Below are 21,909 nucleotides of genomic sequence, written 5' to 3' on the forward strand. Positions count from 1 at the left end.
GGAAATATCAGAAATATGTTTTGTGAGTCAATAAAAAAAAGAAAACTTTCTATGTGATGTTTGATGAAAATGAATGAAATTATTAGGATTAGGATGTATTTTCACATATGAAGTCAATGTTTGGTTGGAGGTTGAAACTTCACCTTTTTGAAATAAGTCACCCTGTGGATATACCTGTCCAAGTCTCTGTGTCTCCATGGCCACCCTGTTTATTAAAATAGCCGAATAAAACTAATGAAGAAACCTCTACAGCTTCTGAACATCTGTTTTGGTCCCTCTAAACACCAGTGTAGGAAATGAAGTGGCAAAGCTGATTCGCTGAACTTGATTAATTACACCAGCGACCATGAGAGAGCGGCGAGTTCCAGACTTACGATGTGGAGCATGATGTAGTCTCCCAGCCGGGGGGCGCTGTCGATGCGGACCATAATCCCATCCTTGATGGTGGTGCTGAAGCCCACGGCCAGCCGGTCTGTGCGCGTGCTGGGTCTCTCGTTATTGGGCCACGTGTACGTGATGAGTCCCCCTCCTTTCCCGAAGATGTATGTGGCTCCCGCTATATAGAACAAAAAAAAAAAAAACAGAAATGTCATTATGCTAATCAACACCCTGTTATAACAATGCCACAAAGTTGTTATAAAGCAATATGGAGCCTCCACAGTGTTCGGACCAGGAAATGACCTGGCCTTCTCTAAATCCTCTTCCACCCCCTTAATACATCTTTGCAGGTGAAGGCCCTGGCCAAAGCCTTGGACGAAGACAGTGACCTCCACAGCTTCACAGCTCAGCCTCTTTTAGTGAAGAAAAGCCAAAAGAACAAGAGAAAAAAAAATACAGGAAAAAAAAAAAAGACTAAGACTCACAATCCTCATACATTATACATGAAGCCGCAACCAAAGAACAAAGGCGCAGCGTGAAAAGGGGGAAATGAAATGGAAGGGCCTTAAATTTAAATTGACAAACAGCGAACTGAGAAGGAAAACAGGCAGTTGAGGATTAACAAGAAAAAATAAAAAATAAAAGCACTGGCCTTCTCTCATTAGGCCAACATCACACCTGAGCACACAGTTATGCAAAAAATGATGATTATTATTATAATTATATACTGTAATTATATTTTTTAATTCATTTTCCATTGGTATCGGGATTAAAACCTGGAAACAGAAGACTTTTTATCCACCAACACACACTGTAAACACAGTCTAGAGATCAGCCGAAGCTGCTGAACAAACGAAGAGCATCAGAGGTGAGCATAGCTCCCAATCTCTCTGAGCCGTTCTTATCTCGTTTCAACCTTATTCCAACATCTGGACAGTACCCAGCTGTTCCGCCTCCCTGAAGCGAGATGGACAACAACGGGAGAGCGGAAGCCTCTAGACGCAAAGTGATGCCATCTTCAGGCCTGGTTCCAGATGAAGATGAATCTCATTATCAAGCCCAAAGTGAAGTGAAAGTGAGGCGATTGTCATTGTGATACAAAGCACACTTGCACACACGTGTCCTCTGCTTTTAACTCGTCACCCTTGGTGAGCAGTGGGCAGCCATGACAGCAGTGTGTGGGGAGGGTGGTTTGCTCAGTGGCACCTTGGTGGAACCGGCAACCTTATGATTACAGGGTCGCTTTCTTAACCACTAGGCCACCACTGCCACCAAAGCAAAGCACCCTACAACGGCAAAAAGCTTTATATGCCACACCCTAGTACCAGATCTCATATCTCCAGGTAATGAAGCACTAGTGGTACAAAACTGAGATTAAGCAAATTGGAGAGGAGAAGATGCAGATGCTGCACTTTGCCTCTGCGTTGCATCATATCTTAGGTCAGAGGTTAAATATTATTCTTTAACCTTTTATGCCACTGTATGACTATACATGCTGCAGTATACAGGTCACAGGTAATGGACATTTATTTCTTATTTAGCCCAAAATCACAAGCAGTGCGGTTCAGTGGGCTCTGACTGGCCTCTATGCTTAACATCCCCATCCTCAATTCTCCGACTACAACTACGTTCAGACGCAATTTTGTAATTGGAGTCACGCAATATGAATATCAGGTCTGATATCAGGAACCCTCAATATACAGTTACACATCTACAACGTGTCAAAAATGCACATGGAACTGTTCTTTATGAGGAAGAGTTACTAAATACGACATTTAAACATGCAAACTAGACGTCTCATTTTACTAGTTCTGAGGTGGAGGTTTTAAATAAGAAATTGAGGAACCTTCACAATTTAAAAGGCGTACCACGTTTTCTTCCAGACTTTCCAAACAAGTTTACTACAGAAATGCCCTCACTGGGAAAGCTAACGCGCACGCTGAGTAGCTGCTACAAGCTCGCGTAGGGAGTTGAACTGTGCACAATCACCAGCTGAACTCGTCGCCACTAAAGCCGTTCTAGCCGTTCCTAACCGGCGCCTCTCAGAAAATGCATCTGTGGCCCCGTTCCAGTGATGTAACACACGCTCGCACCACACACGCAGTACCCCAGGGAGCCAATTATCCCATTCAGTGGATTTGTTTAGTGCATGAGGACACCCTTCAATCACCACACACACCCCGCACGGTGTGTGTATATATATATATATATATATATATATATACACACACACACACACACACACACACACACACACACACACACACACGATTAGCTCTGGGAGGGCCGGGTGGTCAAATCCCAGAGCAGCGGGGAACAAAAAAAAAAACAACAGGTATTTACTTGGCTTAACCAGATAAGGGCCGGAGGATGGGAAACGCGTCCATGCTAACAGCATTAGGCACCACGGACACCGGCGCCAGGACACGGGCATGATGCGTCGGCACCGTCCGGTTTGAGTCGGAAGCGTGAAAGCGCCGCGTAAGGGCGTTTGTGCCGCGAATGGGCCGGTTTTAGTGCCCACGGAAAGCTTTTTGCAGGTGCAGGCGTGTGCGCGGTGAATTCATTACGGGCTAAATTGCATCTTGCAATCTTGTATCGCACACTTTCGAGGATCTTTAATGGAAATTTTAGCACTTCATTAAGTTAAACTTCATTAAGATAAACACGTCCGGATTTGGCAGCCTGCGCCTGGAGATGGCTTCAACCCCGACGGTTTTATCCCGAAGACGGAGTCTGCGAGGGGCCGGGCGGGGAGGAAAGACGATGTTAGGTTTGCAAATTGGCGCTCGTGATTAATATTGCAGCACGTCGGACGTTTGCGCTCCGAGACAGGGCTGTAAAATTGATGATACGCTTGTCGGTGTTGTTCTGTGATGATTACGCGGCTAATGCGGCCCTGATGTTTCGGCATTCGGGGGTTAGGGTTTTATTACTTTCCGTGCCCATTAACTCTGCCTATTCATTACCAGGCAAAATTTTCGACCCCCTCAAACCCTTCCTCTAGCTCCTCCTCCTCCTCCTCCTCCATACCTATACATACAGCTCTACAGGCTACGTAGCGAGTGCAGAATATTAATGACTAATGTGTTGTGAGAGGTTTCATAAAGAGCTGCATTTTGCTGCAATTTTTTTATTAAAAAGCCGAGCAGGAGATGCGACCTTCCCTGATGAATGATTTGCTTGGGTCCCAGGTTTTTAGCCTAGCTGGTAAGGAAGAAGACCCGCAATCAATTGCCGGTTCGAATCCTAAACTGCCAAAGTGCCACTGAGCACGCTTTCATGGTTGCCCACTGCTCAATAAGGGTGATGGGCTAAATGCGGTGGTGACCACACTGACACTGTACTCCTACATCTGCAGAAACATGAATGGACAATCCGATTGGTTGGTGGCAACCAACCAACCGACCAAGGGGCTTCTTACTATCTTCTCCTCTCCATATTCTTTTCTCCCTTCTGAACGTACTGGTAAAACTGTTATTATTCCCTGCTAGACTTCATTTTTGTCAATAAATTAGCAACTACAAGTTCATGTCGCTTCCACTGTGAATGAACAAGATCAGCGGCATCTCTGAAGTCCACCCTTCACTGTCCTGTTGGATTTCGACGCTGGGCTGACAGGCCACCCTTACGTTCATTAACAATTGAATGATTGCTTTTTGGAAAGCAAGAGCAGCCTGAAATAATGCCAGACTGAAATATTAACTCAAGCACATCCAGTGCCATGGGCAACATCTCATTTGTGGAGCACTTAGAATGTAAATGTCTAAGCTCAAGCCACGAGGCTTGTAGTGATGCTGGGAAGCACATCTGACACATCGGCATGGCGCAAACCGCTGCCCCAGGAACGGGAAATAACAGAATAACTTCTGACCATATCATTACGAGCAGAAAAAAATATCTTTCTTCATTTTTTGACTGATCTTATCTCTAGATGGCATAACATTTTCACTTATTATGGCAGAAAAAAAGAATTTCACAGAAATGCTTCCTGTAATGACTTGGGTTAACGGGCGTGTCTAGACCGGACGTGAGAGTATTACAATTATGCTAATAACTACGGTTTGGTCGTAAATGATATGCTGAACAACTAGCTAAATATTATTTCGTACTAAATTCGGAAGACTACAAAGTGCGCAATGTTTAAACTTAACAACCCTGTACTGTTGGGCATATGTCTTGTCCCAGTGTATTCGTGTTTTGGTCTTTTGTGTCGCGTTGCAGGATGCCCTGCTGGTGACAACTAAATGGCTCTTGCTGTTCCTGCCACGCCCAATTAAGGACGTGCCAGTATAAAAGGGGCTCTTTTTCCCTTTTTTGCTGTGCAGTCCACTATGCTCTTCCAACTCATTCGCTACGCATTGTGCTGCATCACCCGTCGCCATCACTTCCGGCTCACCGGTGTGGGAGGCCAACGTGGCCTTGCTGTCTGTCATTGCCTTTGTTTCATGTTCTTTTCTTATTTTCTCTCGATATTCATGAATTTATTTTAAATGCTTGTTTGTGAAAAGAAATAATTTGGCTTTGTGGTTTCTTGCTTTTTCTTGTTTTCTCTTTGTTAATGTGCCGTACCCCCTAGACTGGCATATAAAAGGCAGAATTTCGAGTGGCATCTGATGGCTTGCTGTTTGAATGTTGACTTTAAATGTTGGAATTTTTTCCCTCATCCAAGGCAGTGCATTTCAAACACACCATTCTGGGCCTTAAGGTGCAGAAACAGCTTCCTGCCTCCTGCCTGTCAAAACACGACCTGCCATCTTCAGGGGTCTCTCATCATCTGGAGAACAAATGATTTAAAATATTTCTTTCTCCACCCCAGCAGTCCAGCGGTGTGTTTCCTGCTCAGACTTTTCGTGGCGGGGCGGTCCAATTACCCAGCACCCATAGTGGGAACAGTGTGTGTCCACAGTGTGGCCCAGCGTCCGATCGGAAAGAGGTGTGTAAGCCACGCAGGTGGCAAAGTGACATGGTACAGCATGTCCACTGCTATCACACACACACACGCACACACAACTAAAAACCAACTCCTCAGCCTCTGTCAATCTCACACTCAATAACTTCCACACACACACCACACCCATGGTTAAACACATACAGAGTCAATCACACACACACACACACACACACACACACACACACTGTCCAGGAGCTTTTCATCTCACACACTAACACACTCACGCTTTTATCTCTTCCATGTGTGTGTATGTGTCCATTTTTTTTTTATCTCCTGGAGAGTTATCTCATGGGCTTTGGGTAGAGCCGGGCTCTTGGAGGGCCAGAAAACCAGGACAAAAAAAACAAAAAAAAACAACATGTTTGATGAGTCCAGAGCGAAAGCGCCAGGAGTAGAACGCCTGACGGGCAGCGCTGTAATCACCTTGTCGGCGGCGGCTAAATAACTTTTAACACAATGCATCACTCAGCGCTGTTTAATATAACACACAGGCATTAGAGCGAACAGCACTTTCCCCAATTCCCCTCCAGTGAGCTCGCGAGACGGAACGCATCGGGAGAACCCAGCGTCTCCGCCTTTCTTTAATCTTCGTAATTTGTCTTCATTTTACACCCAGGCAATTTTTACAAATAAATATTTTCCAGCTAATGCATGCATCACGCAGACACCCTCCACCACCTTCACCAAAAAACGTTTAAAAAAAAAGGGAGGGTGGGATGCAAATTTGATTGAATTCCATCCCTCATGACCAACGGCAAAGATTTCAGACCAGGAAAAATAGGTCCAATTACAGGCAGTATTGCAGTTCTATGCGGAGTCGTTCATTTCATTAGTTATTTGCACTGTGCCATGGCAAAATGATTGATGGTACTTAATGTAATGTGACGAATGGCTTTGAGGCAAAAGAATATAAACTTTGCTTGTGATTTCCATAGTCAGTTTGCTCCTTGTGCAAAAAAAAGAAAACCACGTTGGCCTTTGTGTAATGAATAGCTCCGCACAGGGGAACGCAGTGATGCAGACGTGACGAAAATTAGGAGAAGCTAATCTGTTGGGGTCGCGTCACTGCGTGGTTGGGGTCAACTGTCCCCCTTAAAGCGAGGGGTCGATGCAGATCCATACAGAATGCTTACATCATCCCATCAAATCATGTAAAATCATACCACATGACCTTCTACGATAACCAAGAGGCATGCAAAAAATGTATAAATATATATAGTAATTTTCCATTCATATGATGGTCTAATAGTTCCATTATCAGTTCTATTTATCGGTTGAATTCTTTACTGATTGTAATATTGATTTCAATATCGATTTCCACTGGGTTTTCTGTTGTCTTTCTGGACACAGTGTAGAATGTCTTGTTGAATTAAATGTTAAATGTCATGTTAAAATTAATTGCAATGCTCCTTTTCTCATAACTTGGAAGCCTTGTTTAAATGTGCCCTCATTAGAAAATGAGCCACACGTGTGCCAAGTAACATTAGAATTAGTCAGAAATAAAATAATATTTCACATTAATAGGGGTGTTAGCGCAATCCAGGCGAGTCCGGGGACCACCACACACAATTCAATGGAATCCATCACGGCAGGAGACGGGCAGGTTTGCGGCAACCACGACAAGGTCATTTATACTTAGTTCCAAATACTTTGTAGCAGTTGCTAGAGATTCAATTAGAGCAATTACAAGAAATCAGAAGTTCCAACATAATGCATTCAGACAGTACCACTCAGGATGGAGTAACAGCTTGATTTCCCATCTACTCAGCATGAAGGAGAGAAAGTAAAGGCAGGAGGCTCAAAGTGAGAACCGACTCCTCCATTGCAGCAAAACCTGCCGGGTCCTCCAACCGGCGCTCGGCTCAAACACTCAACCACCCCCATGGTCATCCATTATGGACCTAAAGGCCTCAGCCAGACCTTTCTGTTGCTGCATGAATGGATGGACGGTTGAAGGGGAGGTGTTTTTTCTTTTTTCTAGGAGAACTGCAACCCCTTGCCAGAGTGTGAAAATATATTCAGCGCTGATCCTCCACTCCGGGCGCAGTGCGTTCACACAGGCTGGGAAGAAAAAAAAAAAAGTATGCAAGCCAGACGAATCATGGGGCTTCAGTGACGCGATAAAAAAGCAACTCTCTCGTAAAGGTTGAGACGGGACTAGAAAGGCGAGAGATTCCACCTCGGTTTCGCTGACCAGACTTTAATGAAATAGCAGGTAATAGCAACACAGACCACTGAGGAAGATGTGAAAAAAAAAAAAGCCCAGATGACATAACCACTGCTGGCAATACACGTTTCAATGCTCACACATTAAACGCGCTGCAGGACACACACCAACACTGTAGGCCATACAACAGCACTTCAGAGGCAGAGGAGAAACCATTATGAACAATAAACTGATGTAAAAAAAAAAAAAACTCGGGGGGTGAGGGGGCTGTCGAGTGAGGCTTCATTCATAATTCAGCCACCCCTGGGGGAACAGCACGGCTTGTTTGCCGTTCCAGTCCTTCACAGCCCGGCGTAAACTCTGGAGAGGGGCATGCCGGGGAGACTTCAACAGGCAACAATGAAAGAGTAATTACGTGCTTCTTCTAAGAGCTTGACGAAGTTTGCACTGTAAATCTTGCATGCATTCCTTCAGCCGCTGCTTGTGTCTTGGGATGACAGGGAGAAGAAGAATTTATTTATGTAGCACCGTTCATTCGTGAAATGCAGAGTGTTTTACATAAAAGATAAAACCATGGAAAAAATATATATAAAAAAAATATTAGAAGAATAATGAAATAAGAAAAATAAAAAAGTGGCAAATAAAATGCAAGATATAACATATTCCTTTTTTGAAAAAGAAAATGGTAAGTATGAACACGAATTTGCTGGCTGATGGCCGGAATTTTGTTGGCCACCATCAACGGCAAGCACCCTGGCGATCTGAAAACTGTGACGATTTCAGACACGTGCTTTCCGCTCGGCACACTGAAAATCATTCGGGCAATCTGAAAATGCTCCTTGACGCATAAAGTGGCAGAAAAGGAAAGTGTTAAGGGCCCAATACAATACGTTCACAATGCAATGTCCACCTCTAAAAAAGCATTACGTTGTGTTAATGCACTAAATACCTGGAACTAAGACATGGTATAGAACTTAAAAATGCATGTCCACCACTAAAAATCTCATAAGCGCATTTAAATGTGCGTCCACCTATCTACACACAACCTTGTTATAGCCATCAGGTAATTGGAATAATGGGCAATTTACATAAAAGACCTGTTTAGCTTCATAGTTGTATAGTATTTTGAAGCTTCTCAATTAAATCCATTGTAGTGATTTTCCCGAAGAAACACTAAACCTTCACTTTTCTAGCTGTTAAATTATTAATTGTCTGCCAGTATACTTTAGTATTAAATCTATGATCCTTTCCAATTGGAAGTAGTCACAAATGAAACCACTCCATCAACCACTATACGAAAGGCAACATGAAGTAGCGCGGTCACACTTGCTGCAAGTGCGGGTTAAATAATGGAGCGTAGCAACGATAGAACACATACGTTTCATAATGAATTTAGATTTCCAAATGCACATCTGGGACTACTGCGGGCAAGCCCATTAAAGAGGGTAATGTTGCTTTAAAGCAAACATTTAAGCTCGACTGGTGGGAGATGAAAGGCATCGCTTATCAAGCTATGCTAATCCTGCCTTCAAATGCAGGCGCTCCGCAATATTTCTGTTAACGGGGGGATGTTTTATTTGCAGTAATGCTCCACCTTTCGGATCTGTAGACCTGCCAAGCATCAGTCGGCAGTGCCGGACACACTGGCGATGGCCAGGTTGGCATGGCAACCCCCTGTCAGCTATAAATGTGCCCGCGGGACGTAAACCATCGCCGTCCTCAGTCTGGTCCTCCAATGTGCAGCCGCCGTCAGAACACCGGGGCCACCACTAATATCCACCCCACCCCTCCCATCCCCTCGTCCCCCTCTCCTCAACCCTCGAGGGGCTACGCCGCTTCGCTACACCAACGCATTAACCTTTCCTTCCCTTACATAACGCGATCTCAAAAGACCTATCACTCTTTCCCAATGTTTTACACGTCTCCGGCCTCAAACAATGTTAAAGACCAAAACAATCACCTCTGGCAATGTGATCCTCGGGGTGCCTTATGAGGCAATGTTCTACCTCGGCAAGCAATAGCTGTTTGGCTTCCTATATGTTGACGCTTTCAAAAAAACAAAAAAAAAGGAAAAGACAATCATACGCCACATTGTATCTTATTATCGCATGTCCAATATATAATCAATGTTCTCTCGTTCACATTTAAATCTCACCATTACAGCCTGTCATGTTGGCCACAGTATTAAACAATTTTTCTTATCGTGGTTTAGTGTTATTTTGCAATACATGCGCATACATATAAATGGGCAGAGCCCCCAATTACACTGATTCTGTAACGCACAATATTTACATAAATTATTTCTTTCTTTTGAAAGCAAAATATTCCTTTGCAACATTTATTAATAATGTAATGTTCACTGACCACTTTCATTTGTTTCAAATACACTGCTTTTGAACAGATGCTCACTTAACTCACAGTTACACAGCGCTAGTAACCGAGCAGAAGAACAATGTTGTTTTTTTTTGCTATTGCTAGTCGCCAAGTTTTGGTTCTCGATCTTTAATCAGCTTTCACCTCCAATCCATCGCTGGTCATAAATTAGTTTGGTGGAATCCTGGATGAAGACATCGGACTAAGCTTCAGACTGAGATGGCTTGACCATGTAAAGTCAGCGCTACTCAATGACGAATTCTGGTCTTGGATGCACTCAATACCTGCGGTTCTGCTCTGTGTGTTGGCACTCAGGGTGCCAGTTGGGACTCCCCCCCAACAATAGCCAGTGTGTTCCGAGGGTCTTTCTTATTCATTCCGACACTTTGCACATGATGATGAATACTGCGGTGGGGCGAGTCAGAGCAGTTCCATTAGCTCTGATCAAGGCTGTTCGCGTCGTGATTTATTACACTACGTATGACCCAGAATAAACAAGCTGAAGAGCCTGCACCCTCTAAAGCAGGACATGCAAGATCAGACACGTATGGATGCAGAGATACATACAGACACACACAAAGAAAGGAGCTTGTTAACACAATGTCGCGGAAGACGCTCGGCCTCTCCAACGGGGGGCGGCCCTGTCAATCCCCAGGCGTCATCGCCATGCTCGCTATTTGCCAAGGACACGCGGCTCAAACAAACAACAGCAACGTAACGACAAAAAAACCAAAAAAACAAAAAAACGTACAATTTAGGCCGCCGAGACCAAGCGGAGCAATTCATCTCCTTTCCAGTGCCATCGAACAGCGTCTGCCTGTTATCTGTTTCCAATCCTTATCTGTGAAAATAAACGCTTAATGAGAACGGCCGTGCCCTCCGAGAAGCTGGCGCTGGCCGTCTGAAAAGAACAGACGAGTGGAGAGGCGGTCGATTGAAGCGATCCTCTGGACAGATATAATTAACTGAATTCTTAAATAAAACCACTTTATGGATTGGACTCTGATAGGGGAGGGGCCAGGCCTTGGTTTTTTTAACAGGGGGGCGGGGACAGATGTGTTTGTCGCTCAGTGGCCGTCAAAATAGAACGTTCCGGCTTTTTTTTCCCCGCGTCCTTCGCTATTTAACGCCGATGTCTGCAGACCCCCGATAACTCGCTTCTAACTGCAGTTGAATGCATCGGAATAACAGTCTTGCAAATGGCCCGGCCGGTTTGCTGGTCAGAATCCGTGTGTGTGTATAGGTGAGCTGCAGTCTGTGTGTGTGATGCTGTGTTTACACACAAGGCCAGGCTTTCCCCTTTTCTCCTGCTCTTTCTATTCTCCATGAAAGCCCTTTCTCCCCACCTCCCCTCGGCCGACGCAGCCGGGCATTGAAGACGTGCTTAGTTTGAACGGATGGGAAATTTAGAGGAGGGAACAGGAGCTTTCAGAAAGGCTAAAGAAATCTGGCATTTTCAGCAAAGTAAAAAAGGAAGGGGGCCTAAATTGTAATGGTTGGACCATAGGCACTTCCTCCATAGACGTTAGCTAAAAAGAAGCATGCTGCTTAAAATTCAGACCTCATGCATGGACTGGGAAATAGTACCCAAATAGGGTTTCTTCTCATAGCCTCATAAGCTCAAGTGGAGGTGGGAGAGGAAATCAAGATGAAACGAGACACACATTTTTCTCACAACAGCTGTTGCAGGGTCTGCTGGGATTGATCTTCCTCTAACATACAGGGCCCCTGTGCACCGATATGCCAAAATCTGACAAGTCTGTGAAAAGAGAGGGTGAGCGTGTCGGTACCGAGTCTAGACGTGGGTTGTCTCATCTTAATATGTCAAATCCTTCAGCGTGCTGTAAGACGACAGGTGGTCGACGGTCCCATTAGAACCTGCTTTTCAGACTGAGCCGCGATGGTGATAAATGGCGTTTGCATGCAACATAAAAACGTGGGTGAGGTACAGTAAACTAAACTCGCGAGCAGAAATCTTGCTTGAGTCAGCAGTGCTGATCACACAGGTCCTCACGCTGGGCCTTTTCACAACCTGCCCATGGAGGAGAAGAAGCGCGGTGGGGGGACGAAACCAGGACAGCACTATCGCATCATGAATGGCAGAGTGATAGGTCGCTCAAACAAAGGCACACCCAACATAGATGCACATGACGATCTCTGTGATAACAGTGTTTAAAAGCAGGGTTCATCTAGAGCTCAGACACACCATCTCACTGCTGACGAATAGCAATACGGTGACGACAGATGACAAAATGATGGAGTGCATTAACTAATTAGTGAAGGAGTGCATTGGAATGAAGCGTATTAGCTAACCGGTCAATAAACAATATCTTGAAATCACTATGAGTCTCCGGCCCGGCCTCTTCGTTTCAAGTGAATGGAAACATCCCGGCTACACTTTTGGCACCCAGACCAATGAAACAAACGAGACTGAAAAAGCAATTAAAACTGACTGAGTCCAGGAGGGAAAAGCTTTGATGTTCTAGGGCTCCTTGTCGCAAATAAGCCACTTTTTTATGGGGTCAAGGTGCTGATATGATCTTGACGTGGCCACCGCCCAGTCTCCAGTCCACCCGGACCATGCCCTTGCCTAATTGGAAGTATGCCACACCCACAAAACCAGACAGCATAAAAGGGGAAAAGTAAGACCAAAACATTGCAAACTCATTTGTCATCTATCTAGTGAACATTCAGATCAAAAGAGCTATCAAACAACTAAGAGTGACAGTAGTTACAAGACTACATACTATCAAATGTTTATGGCACTATTTTTAAACTGGTGCTAAGCGCAGTATTATGCACTAACCACTAAGCAAGGAGATTTTAGAGGCGTCCAAGGAGAGTTGCTAGTGTAAGGTCAAAGGCGTTTAAGATACAGGTTCCTATCGAGTGTTTCTTTCTGCTGTATTTATGTAAATCCTAAAGATGCTTTTGACGGTACACAGCAAACAAGCCCCTTGCTTAGTGTGTAGCACTTAGCACCAGTTAAAAACATGTCTGGAGAGAGGTCACAGGAGGTGTGCTTCTCAAGGTTTCTAATCACAGCAGTTACTAGCACATTTCCTAATTTAACACCCTTTACTGTTACAGACAGAATATTAAAATAATCTAAAAATACAATAAGGCCTATTAAATTTGCTATCATCAAGGGCATACAACCATAAAGCGCTTTGGTATTTCATGGAATTTCACATGCACCATTTAAAGCACAAAACCCTTCTTGAAGTGGCGCAGTCACGTAAGAACTGCATGGCAAATGTTCAATTACACATAATAAGGTTGTGGAAAATTGTGAAATTATTCCTGTTTGGAGAGCATCTAGTGGCTAAAATTTGCTGGTTCATTATAGCCCCTGCAGCTTATTTCATCCTCCGGCATCCACGGTCTATGAAGGGAGTATAAAGAACCCATACCACAATAAACAGAAAATTAATTATTAAGTGAAGTGTTAACTGAATAAGGATGATTCTCCACATGATGCATGGAAGACACAGAAAACTAGTCTCACTAGTTAAAATGAACTTCCACAGTAGAATTCTGTAAACTCCATAAGCATTCAAACAAAACTATTGCCCCAAACTATTTCAATGTATAAAACTGTGCAACACTTCAATAAAACGATGTTTATGCAAAACCAATATATGCAAGTTAAATGACCAAGATGGTGTGATGCACGGGACAACAATGCCACTGGTCTAAAACTGAACTTTTGAATGTCTGTTATGATAATAATTCGCTTTGGATTTCATTAAAATTGTCACGTCTCTGGGTCCAAGACGTACAGTAGCAGGACATCTTTTAATCAAGGATTTATTAATAATGACTATAACAGGCACGTTGGCCGAAACAAAGGGAAACATGAACACAAAAGGAACTAAGAGGAACCAGGAGGCGTGTGTCAATAGACAGGAACAAAAACTACAACCAAGGTAGTTAGAGGTCCACATCAATGTCGCAGCACCTAAAGGGTTCTGCCAACCTGCTTATCAGGGAGTCCTGAGTTTTCGGGGGGCCTCACAGAAATGAGTAATAATTGAAACCGTGTTTCAAATGTCTGCAAAACCTTCCTGTTTTTAAAAACATTGCAATTGAATGATTTTGCACATTATCTGAATACCCATCTTAAATATTAGGACAAGTAAAAGTGCAAATAAGTATTTATGACAGAATACAAAGAGAGAAGAGTACATTTCTTATGCAAAATCCTTAACAACAACAATAGCAATAATAAAAATCATACTGACAGGCCCAAATGATGACAATACTACTAATAATAGTTTGTTATATGTTCAGTTAAATGAGTGCTGGTGGCATGTATGCTAGAACAAATTTGTCCATCTACATTCAGAGGTTCCCTTTTACAGGGTAGTTACAGGGACAGTCTCCCTGGAGCAAGTGTCTTGCTCAGGGACACAATGGTAGTGAGTGGGATTCGAACCCGGGTCTTCTGGTTCATAGGCGAGTGTGTTACCCACTAGGCTACTACCACCCCATCTTAATTACAGGGAGGGTGACATTAGGGCTGTACGGTATGAACGGTATAAACTGTATGCGATATAGACAGGAACAAAAACTACCGGCATAAAAAGACACAGAACCAATGGGGCAAGTGGTACCGATTGGGTACTGACAGTGCGGATGAAAATGACCAGGGGCGGGTTTAGCCTGTTTGGTTCCCTGTGCAAAAAAGTCATTATGATTTTAAAAATCACCAAAAAAATTCTTGGATTTCTTGAAGGACTGCATGATAAAATATGAACTAACATAGTGTCATTTAAATATTTTCTGACAATATTTATAATGTAAAGATGAATACAGAAAATCCTAAAATTTTATATAATCACTCACATCATACAAATACCTGGTATTTCACTGGCCTTTTGGGCATGACAGAAAGTGACACTTTCAGTAGAATTGTCCAGATAGCGTTTTATCTGGTATATGGTATGCTGATGTATCTGTAAAACGTTTATTATGCAGCTTCCTGCTGCAGCGCCATTGCTATGGGCACATGTTACACTTTCAAAAACATTTACATTTAAATTTACAGATCAATATACTTCAATGTATACTGTCTACCATGTATAGTTGAATTTATGCTGCAATATGAATTTTATTCTAGAGCGCTAGATATTTTGTGTGTTTTGACAACACAAAGCTATGAAGTGTAGCCAGAAAACCGCTTTGGCTTATTTATTTATATCTTTATAGCTTCACTTATTTATTTATTCCACTGAAGTTTACCTGCTACAGTACATACTGGCAGGCGGCAGCGCATGAAACAAGGCAACACATCAAAGCAGTTTGCTGAGAACATTTCTGCCCTGTCACATTCGGCATTAGCGTGAGTCCTTCCCGCCCTCCTTCCCCACGTCTACGCGCAACAGCTCTGACAGACGGAAAAAAAAGTAAACCGCACATTATTTTTCCTCCCCCTCCCTCCTCATCAGCATTGCCCGACCGAACGATGCACGTGATCTCGACATTAATGATCGTTTCTATATGACCCGTTTCTATATGTCGAAGCTGAGCGGCATCCACAATACACACCAGCATCTGCCACGCACGTTCAGTCAGATCACCGACACAACACGCCCTGGCAAACACAAAGTGTAATGTTAGATGGATAACGTAATGGGATTTGGAATACAGTCGACGACTCACCGAGTGTGACAGGCCAATGCCGTCGGCAAATATTTACATTGCCCTCATTACATCTGCATAGGCCAGTGAGCTTAATGGCATATGAGGAAGTGGGGCATGTATGCAGATATAATTAGTGTCTGGGGGGGGGGGGGGGGGGGGGCAATAAAAACATGAATCCAAACCATCATGGCTGAAAGTCCGCCATCATATCTACGCAGCTAATCACTTTTACTTCAGACCACTAAGGATGTATTCATTTATACATAAAAACCCAGAATTAGAGATGCTGTACCTGAAGTTTCTTTCTGAAATTCAGCCATGGTGCACTTTTATCCTGTCTGTAGCTTTAAATGCTAATGAAGAGGAGGGAGGCGGGACAAGGAGGACAGCGGCCTATAGGAGTTGAGGGGGAATTCGCGGAAATGACGTCACCAACCCCTTTCACCAAACACAATGTTTGGTGCAAACAGGAAGTCGTGTTGGTGTTTTTCCAGGAAAAAATCTTGTGTGACGGACCTAACAAAATACATTTGTGCACATTTTCACATCCAATCACCGAGCAACTGCAATGTTTCTCACATTTTCAAGTGATGACAGTCAGTGGAGTTGCTTTTTTAGGGGGTAGGGGACAAAGCATGAGAAACGGGAGGTAACCTTATGACAACTTAAGGGGACAAATTCCAGATCCGACCGCCTGAGCTGCCGCTCTCTCTGAACGGTGAAGCAGAATGGCCAAAGCACTCCGTCTGAGCACTTAAAGCACTCTATTGCCATTTCTAGCCACCGCAGGACCATAGACAGGCTAGGGAAACTCGTATTAATGTTAAATAATCTCAAAAAATACATTGTTATAATAGGGGTGGTTTTAAGTTGAAATCAATGCTGGAAAATAAATCCCAAAACCAACTGATGTGTATGTAAAAGTGCAGTTCAACTAACAAAACCATTTACATCTGACTCTAGATCAGCCACGACTGATCTAATTACCAAATACCTGGTCCTGAATACATTTTATAAAGCGGGACACAAACAGATTAATCTCCCCCCTCTTAACATTAACCTGCGTGTCTCAAGCACGGCCTCCCGCGTTAATTAAAACCAGATATTAAATTTCACTTACGAGCAATGCAATTAACCTCTGTGAAAGACAGACAGTGGCAGGTTATGGAGTCAAACGATACGGCATGAAAAGCGCCGGAGACGCTTATTTGGGCCACCGTATCCTTTCACAGGGTCGGCCTTATCAGCAAGCGGCAGGGTGCCGGGGCTAGAACCGCGCCGAGGACGCGGGGAACGTCGTTTGTTTTGCATAATGAAAAAGGATTGACAGGCAGTGGAATTAAACAGGAGCGGTGACAAACACAATAAACGGCAAGCGTGGTTCAGGGTTCGGGGGGGAGAAGCAAATGAACTTGTCTGATTCAAATGATCTGTCTGCGCTCTAATTTGATTGAATTTCATGTTTACCACATTCAACTGCCACACCGTAGCAAACATCGTGCGAACAGCTCTGCAGTTTTGTTTATTTGGCGAGGGCTGCAGGGGTTGGAGAGCGCGGAGAATGCGAGAGAAACAGATCGGTAGAGTGCTCTCCCCGTCCTACTGTCTGAGAAGAAAATGCCTGCCCTACTAAATCCCATTAATATGAGGGTTATTCATCCAGAACACATCACACTCATATTTCTGTGGGAGGCGAGGCATAAATAGATCATTTTGGCTCCACCAATAAATCAATACAACATTAAGGCTGATGCTACACAGCCTGCATACACAGGGAACAAGATATGGGATCACTATCAGCTCTCATAACATGCACACACCCTTTAATAAGCCGCTCAGCATATAAGACGACCCTGTCTTTTAGCATTTTTTTATATTTTCTATTCTCTAAATGTCTCTGAAAATGTGGTGTCATCTTATATTTGCTGCCTAGCCAACAAACACAATACCAGCAATGGTGCCAGATCATTTCAGTTTGAATTGAAAGAAGAAGGGGTTCATGGACCTTCATACCTTCATGGACACGATATGGTTTAAAATGGGCCACATAGATAGGTCTTGACTATACAACCTGACATTTTAATATGCTAATTTGGAAAAAAAGAATGGAGTAGGTCTTTTTGGACTGTGACCTTAAAACTTCTTTGCTAGAGAATGGGGACTCCTCCTTTGGCGATTCAACCACTTCCTGTCTGAGCCTAACTTCTCAGAGGGGAATGGGTGGATCAGTGGTGGCCTGTTTAATATCAGCACTAATGAATGCTGCTCGTTTAATTTATGGACCTCTGGTGGACACCAGATTTGGCAGTCCCAGAGGTCCTCACTTCAAAACTTCTGCGTTTTGCAAATGCAAATCCTCATTGATGATCGCCAGTGAACTCTACGGGCCCAGGGGTGGCCACCCTCCCTGGCCATCAGCACCAAAGCTGTTAATCAGTTTGTTCAATTAGAGCAGCAATTCAAATCTGAAGCCTCTAGGGGTAAGTGAACTGTTGTTTGCAATAAAAAATGCCATTCTAGCAGCCTTCAACCCCCGGCCACCACTTATATTCTTTGTGCCCATTCCTGGCCCCACCAAGACTTGTCAGTGTATGGGTCCCTCCTGATCACTTCATGGGCGCCCATCACTCCGTTGAGCTTCAGCTATGCTGTTCACGTTCCCCTGCGGCTAGGCAGGCTATTACTCCCCGCCAAATATACCCGAGAGTCACGAGAAGACGCCCACCACCCAATTCCCACACCAGGTTTCACTCCCACCTCTAATGCAAATGAGACCCCCAGCTCCCCACCCGAAAAGCCATTAAGGCTAGAAGTCAGATATACAACCCTACACCTCACATTTCCCTTTCTAAAAATAGCACTTCCTAGCTGACTATCAGAGCGGCTGCATTAAGCTTCCAAAATGATGAATTACCTCAGTAGAGTCAGAAAAAAAGATATTCATATTCCCAGACCTGGACAAACAGATAAATAGTCTGTTTGGCGTTCTGAAGTCAATATTATTGAAATTCGGTAGAAAAGTTGGGAAAGCTCGGAGGCCCAGGGGTACGGAGCTCCGGAATAAGCCGTCAGCAACAAACTTGACTGAGCAGAGATAAAGCAGAATGAACAAAAGAGAGAAGGAAAGAAAGAAAAGCGATCTAAAGAACTATATATACATATATTACAAATTTTTTTATATATATACTGAAGGCAACACTGTCGACGGTATGAATTTTTTTGTACATTTTACCCGCAAAATCAATGTGTGTCTGGGCACGTCTGGCAGCTAGAGACGAGAGTGATAGAGATCCAGACGTGTTCTGTTTTTTTCTTTTTTCATGATAGACCTTCAACTCCATCTATCCCAGGTAGCTCTTATATTCCCTCAGTGTCCCTGGGCCCTGTGGCTACTGTGAGCTTGGAGCAGCTGGTATTATCCCCATGTCTAATGTGTCCTCGGTCAAACACGCACTCTCGTGCCGGAGTGACCTTTGCAGACAATCCCAGCAGACCTTCACGGTCAATATGGTCCTGAAGCTACTGTTACGAGCGCTCCTCCTGCATTCGTAGACCGACACCAGGAGCATGTTGAGTATGTGTGCTTGTTTAAGTCGGGGACGCTTTCTTTTCCTACCAGCACTGTGGTTGGTGGTAAATGTTTCTATTGCCTCGCTAAAAGAAGAATTGGGTTTCGGTTTGTAGGATGGACCTTTCTCTTGCAGGATTTTGACATTCGGTTTGATTACAATTTAGACTATTTATTTTTTTCTGTACTATAACCTCCTCGTAACAGGAGTAGATGAAAACATCGAATCAACAGAGCATTTGTAATTAGCTCCACAAATGCGTTTTCTGCACTCACATGACCATGCAACTATTTCAAAGAGCCACAATCGCATGTTGGACTACTTAATAACAGCACTCAGATTTTGCACTCATCCACGTGTCTCTGATTTCCTGTACTTATCCTGCTCCACCTATCAGAATCATTCACGTCTGTGTTGCAATGCATTTAATAATCGACTTTTCTCTCAAGGTTAGGTAATCGATCAAGGCCATGTTGTGCATGTGCTCGCACCTGGTCCACGTATTGTTCCTGACTTGGCTCTGAAGACTTCAGAGCTTCCCTATGACCCTGACATCTGTCAGACAGATCTTGGACAATTGATGGTTTCAATGCGGCCAACACCTGCCATCTCTGCGAAGGAGTAATGTAATTATTACCCATAATGGGCATTTTCCCTGCAACTTCTACCAGCCAATTATGTAACAGGGGGAGGACACATTTGAGCTCATCAGGCAGTGGGGCACCTGCTGGTTCTTGTAAAATGAAGACAGATTACCGTCCCTCTCGTCGCCCTCTAGTCACTTGCCTGCAGCATCTCAGCTCAGCCCCCATTCTTACTTACTCCTGAGACAGAAGTGAGAGACGGAGGGAGTCCTCCAGTCCTCTATGCTCCCACGGAGGCCAAGACTGGACTAGGACACGAGGTGGCAGCACACAGGGAATAGCAGAGAGGGGCTGCAAGAATAGATACGCTGGAGGTGGTGTCCCAAATGTGGGACTTGGGCGAGGACATCATTGAGGGAAAGGGGAAAAAAAATCTTCTGCAGAGAATGAGACAGATATTCTCCTCCGAGGGGTCTTTGGAAGTGATATTCTTTCATGTCTCCTCCCTCTGTTCTCCTGCTCGACTCTCCTGCCTTTTCATCTCCTCCAAAGGACAGTTGTCGGTTCTCTTACTGGAGCGTGGCCCAGAGCCACCCATGCTTGGAGACCGAGAGACGAGGACACTCCACAAGGACAAGTGAAGAGAGAAAATAACTTTGCATTCTTGATCGACAGTCTGGTGGCTTCGCCAACTTCAATTTGTTCTCTAAATCTAAGATACATGATGTATTGCGCTTTTAATAATTCTCCTGTAAAGGTGATTTGCCGATTTGCAACGTTTAAAATAAAAGAGTAGTTTGTAAAGGGATTTGAAAGTATTCTATAAATTATTCTATGAAAGGAGGGTCCTGGGAAATAGTCTGGGATCCACTCCCTTCGTGTAAAAGTGAAACTGAAGAGATTGTGAAAGACTGCAGCACAGCACACAGTGACACAATGAAATGTGTCCTCTGCTTTTAACCATCACCCTTGGTGAGTAGTGGGCAGCCATGACAGGCGCCCGGGGAGCAGTGTGTGGGGACGGTGCTTTGCTCAGTGGAACCTCAGTGGCACCTTTGGCAGCTCTGGATTCGAACCGGCAACCTTCTGATTACGGGGCCCCAAAAGTGGCGGGTTATAAGCCCAATACCTGGTGAGGGAGCCTTGGTCAGGCCTATAGTAGCAGCGCTCATCACCATCACCTCAGAAGTGCGCTCGCAGCCTCTGTTTGGGGCATGCGTCAGGCCCGTCTCCCTGTGGCACGAATGACGTTGCTGAGTTCAGGGCAGGATGGGGCGGGGGTGGGGGCGCCGAAGGGGGCGGTACGCTACGAGCCGCGCTCTGCTGTGTGCATCGCCCCCGCACTTCAGCCCAGCGTAGCGTCAAATGAACGAGCCATCTGGAAGCCACGCATTCTGGCAGAAGGCGGAAAGGGTTGCGTCGACGGCAGGGGCAGATTGGCCGCCTGTTCCAGCACATAGGTCTGTCTGGGGACTCACATCAGTATGTTTTTCAAGAAGTCCGGTGACTGATTGACAGTGACAGTCTGCTGTTTATCTTAATTTATGTATAGTTTGGAGAATAGTTTGAAAAAAATACACCATGGAAAATGCTCCATTCCTTTTTGCTGCTTCATGCCCATGACGACGGCAAAGTGGAGTGTGTGTTGGTGTCGGTGTGCACGCATGTTTCAGGCAGTGCTGGAGCAGGCGTGTCTGGATCGTTGCGCTCGGCAGGAGCAAAGGCTGCCGGCAACAGAGAGGGAACGCGGCTGCGGCGACGTCTCAGCCTCATCCCTTCAGACAGCAGAGTGGGCTGCAGCCTGCCATTCCTGCCACCTCCCATCTCATCCCAGCCCAGCTCACTGCCACATCCACCACTCATCAGCCATCCATACCATGCCGCAAACGCTGTCTACCATCTACAGCATATACAATGTTGGCAATGCCGTCAACATGCCGCAAAGCCTGTGGTTGTCAACCGGCTCCACATGGCTACATATATTCATGCATCTACCATTCCAAACTCATCATGAGGTCAACAACACAACATCACTAACACTGGCAGTATAATAAACCTTAAAGGTTTATATGCACACTATACTGTTTCTATGTTGCCAGTGCTGCATATAACACAGTGTAAGTGAATATGAAAGTGAAGTGATTGTCATTGTGAAACACTGCACCACGGCAACTGTCCTCTGCTTTTAACCCATCACCCTTGTTGAGCAGCGGGCAGCCATGACAGGCGCTCGGGAAG

The 21,909-nt window shown here is 44.6% G+C and overlaps 1 protein-coding gene across 20 annotated transcripts in view; it reads right to left on the bottom strand.

The window, feature by feature from the left end:
* nrxn3b (neurexin 3b) overlaps nucleotides 1–21,909 on the bottom strand; it is a 200,985-nt gene that overhangs the window by 49,026 nt on the left and 130,050 nt on the right. For all 20 annotated transcript variants that reach the window (XR_003742394.1, XR_003742392.1, XR_003742393.1 and 17 more), the window contains one exon: nucleotides 375–556. Coding sequence is in view for 17 of the 20 variants with exons in the window: in XM_028953699.1 (XP_028809532.1) it covers nucleotides 375–556 (182 nt within the window). In the remaining 3 variants the exon portion in view is untranslated. The remainder of the gene's footprint in view (nucleotides 1–374; nucleotides 557–21,909) is intronic.

This window comes from Denticeps clupeoides, chromosome 14, assembly GCF_900700375.1.
Source record: "Denticeps clupeoides chromosome 14, fDenClu1.1, whole genome shotgun sequence".
Lineage (NCBI taxonomy): Eukaryota > Metazoa > Chordata > Actinopteri > Clupeiformes > Denticipitidae > Denticeps > Denticeps clupeoides.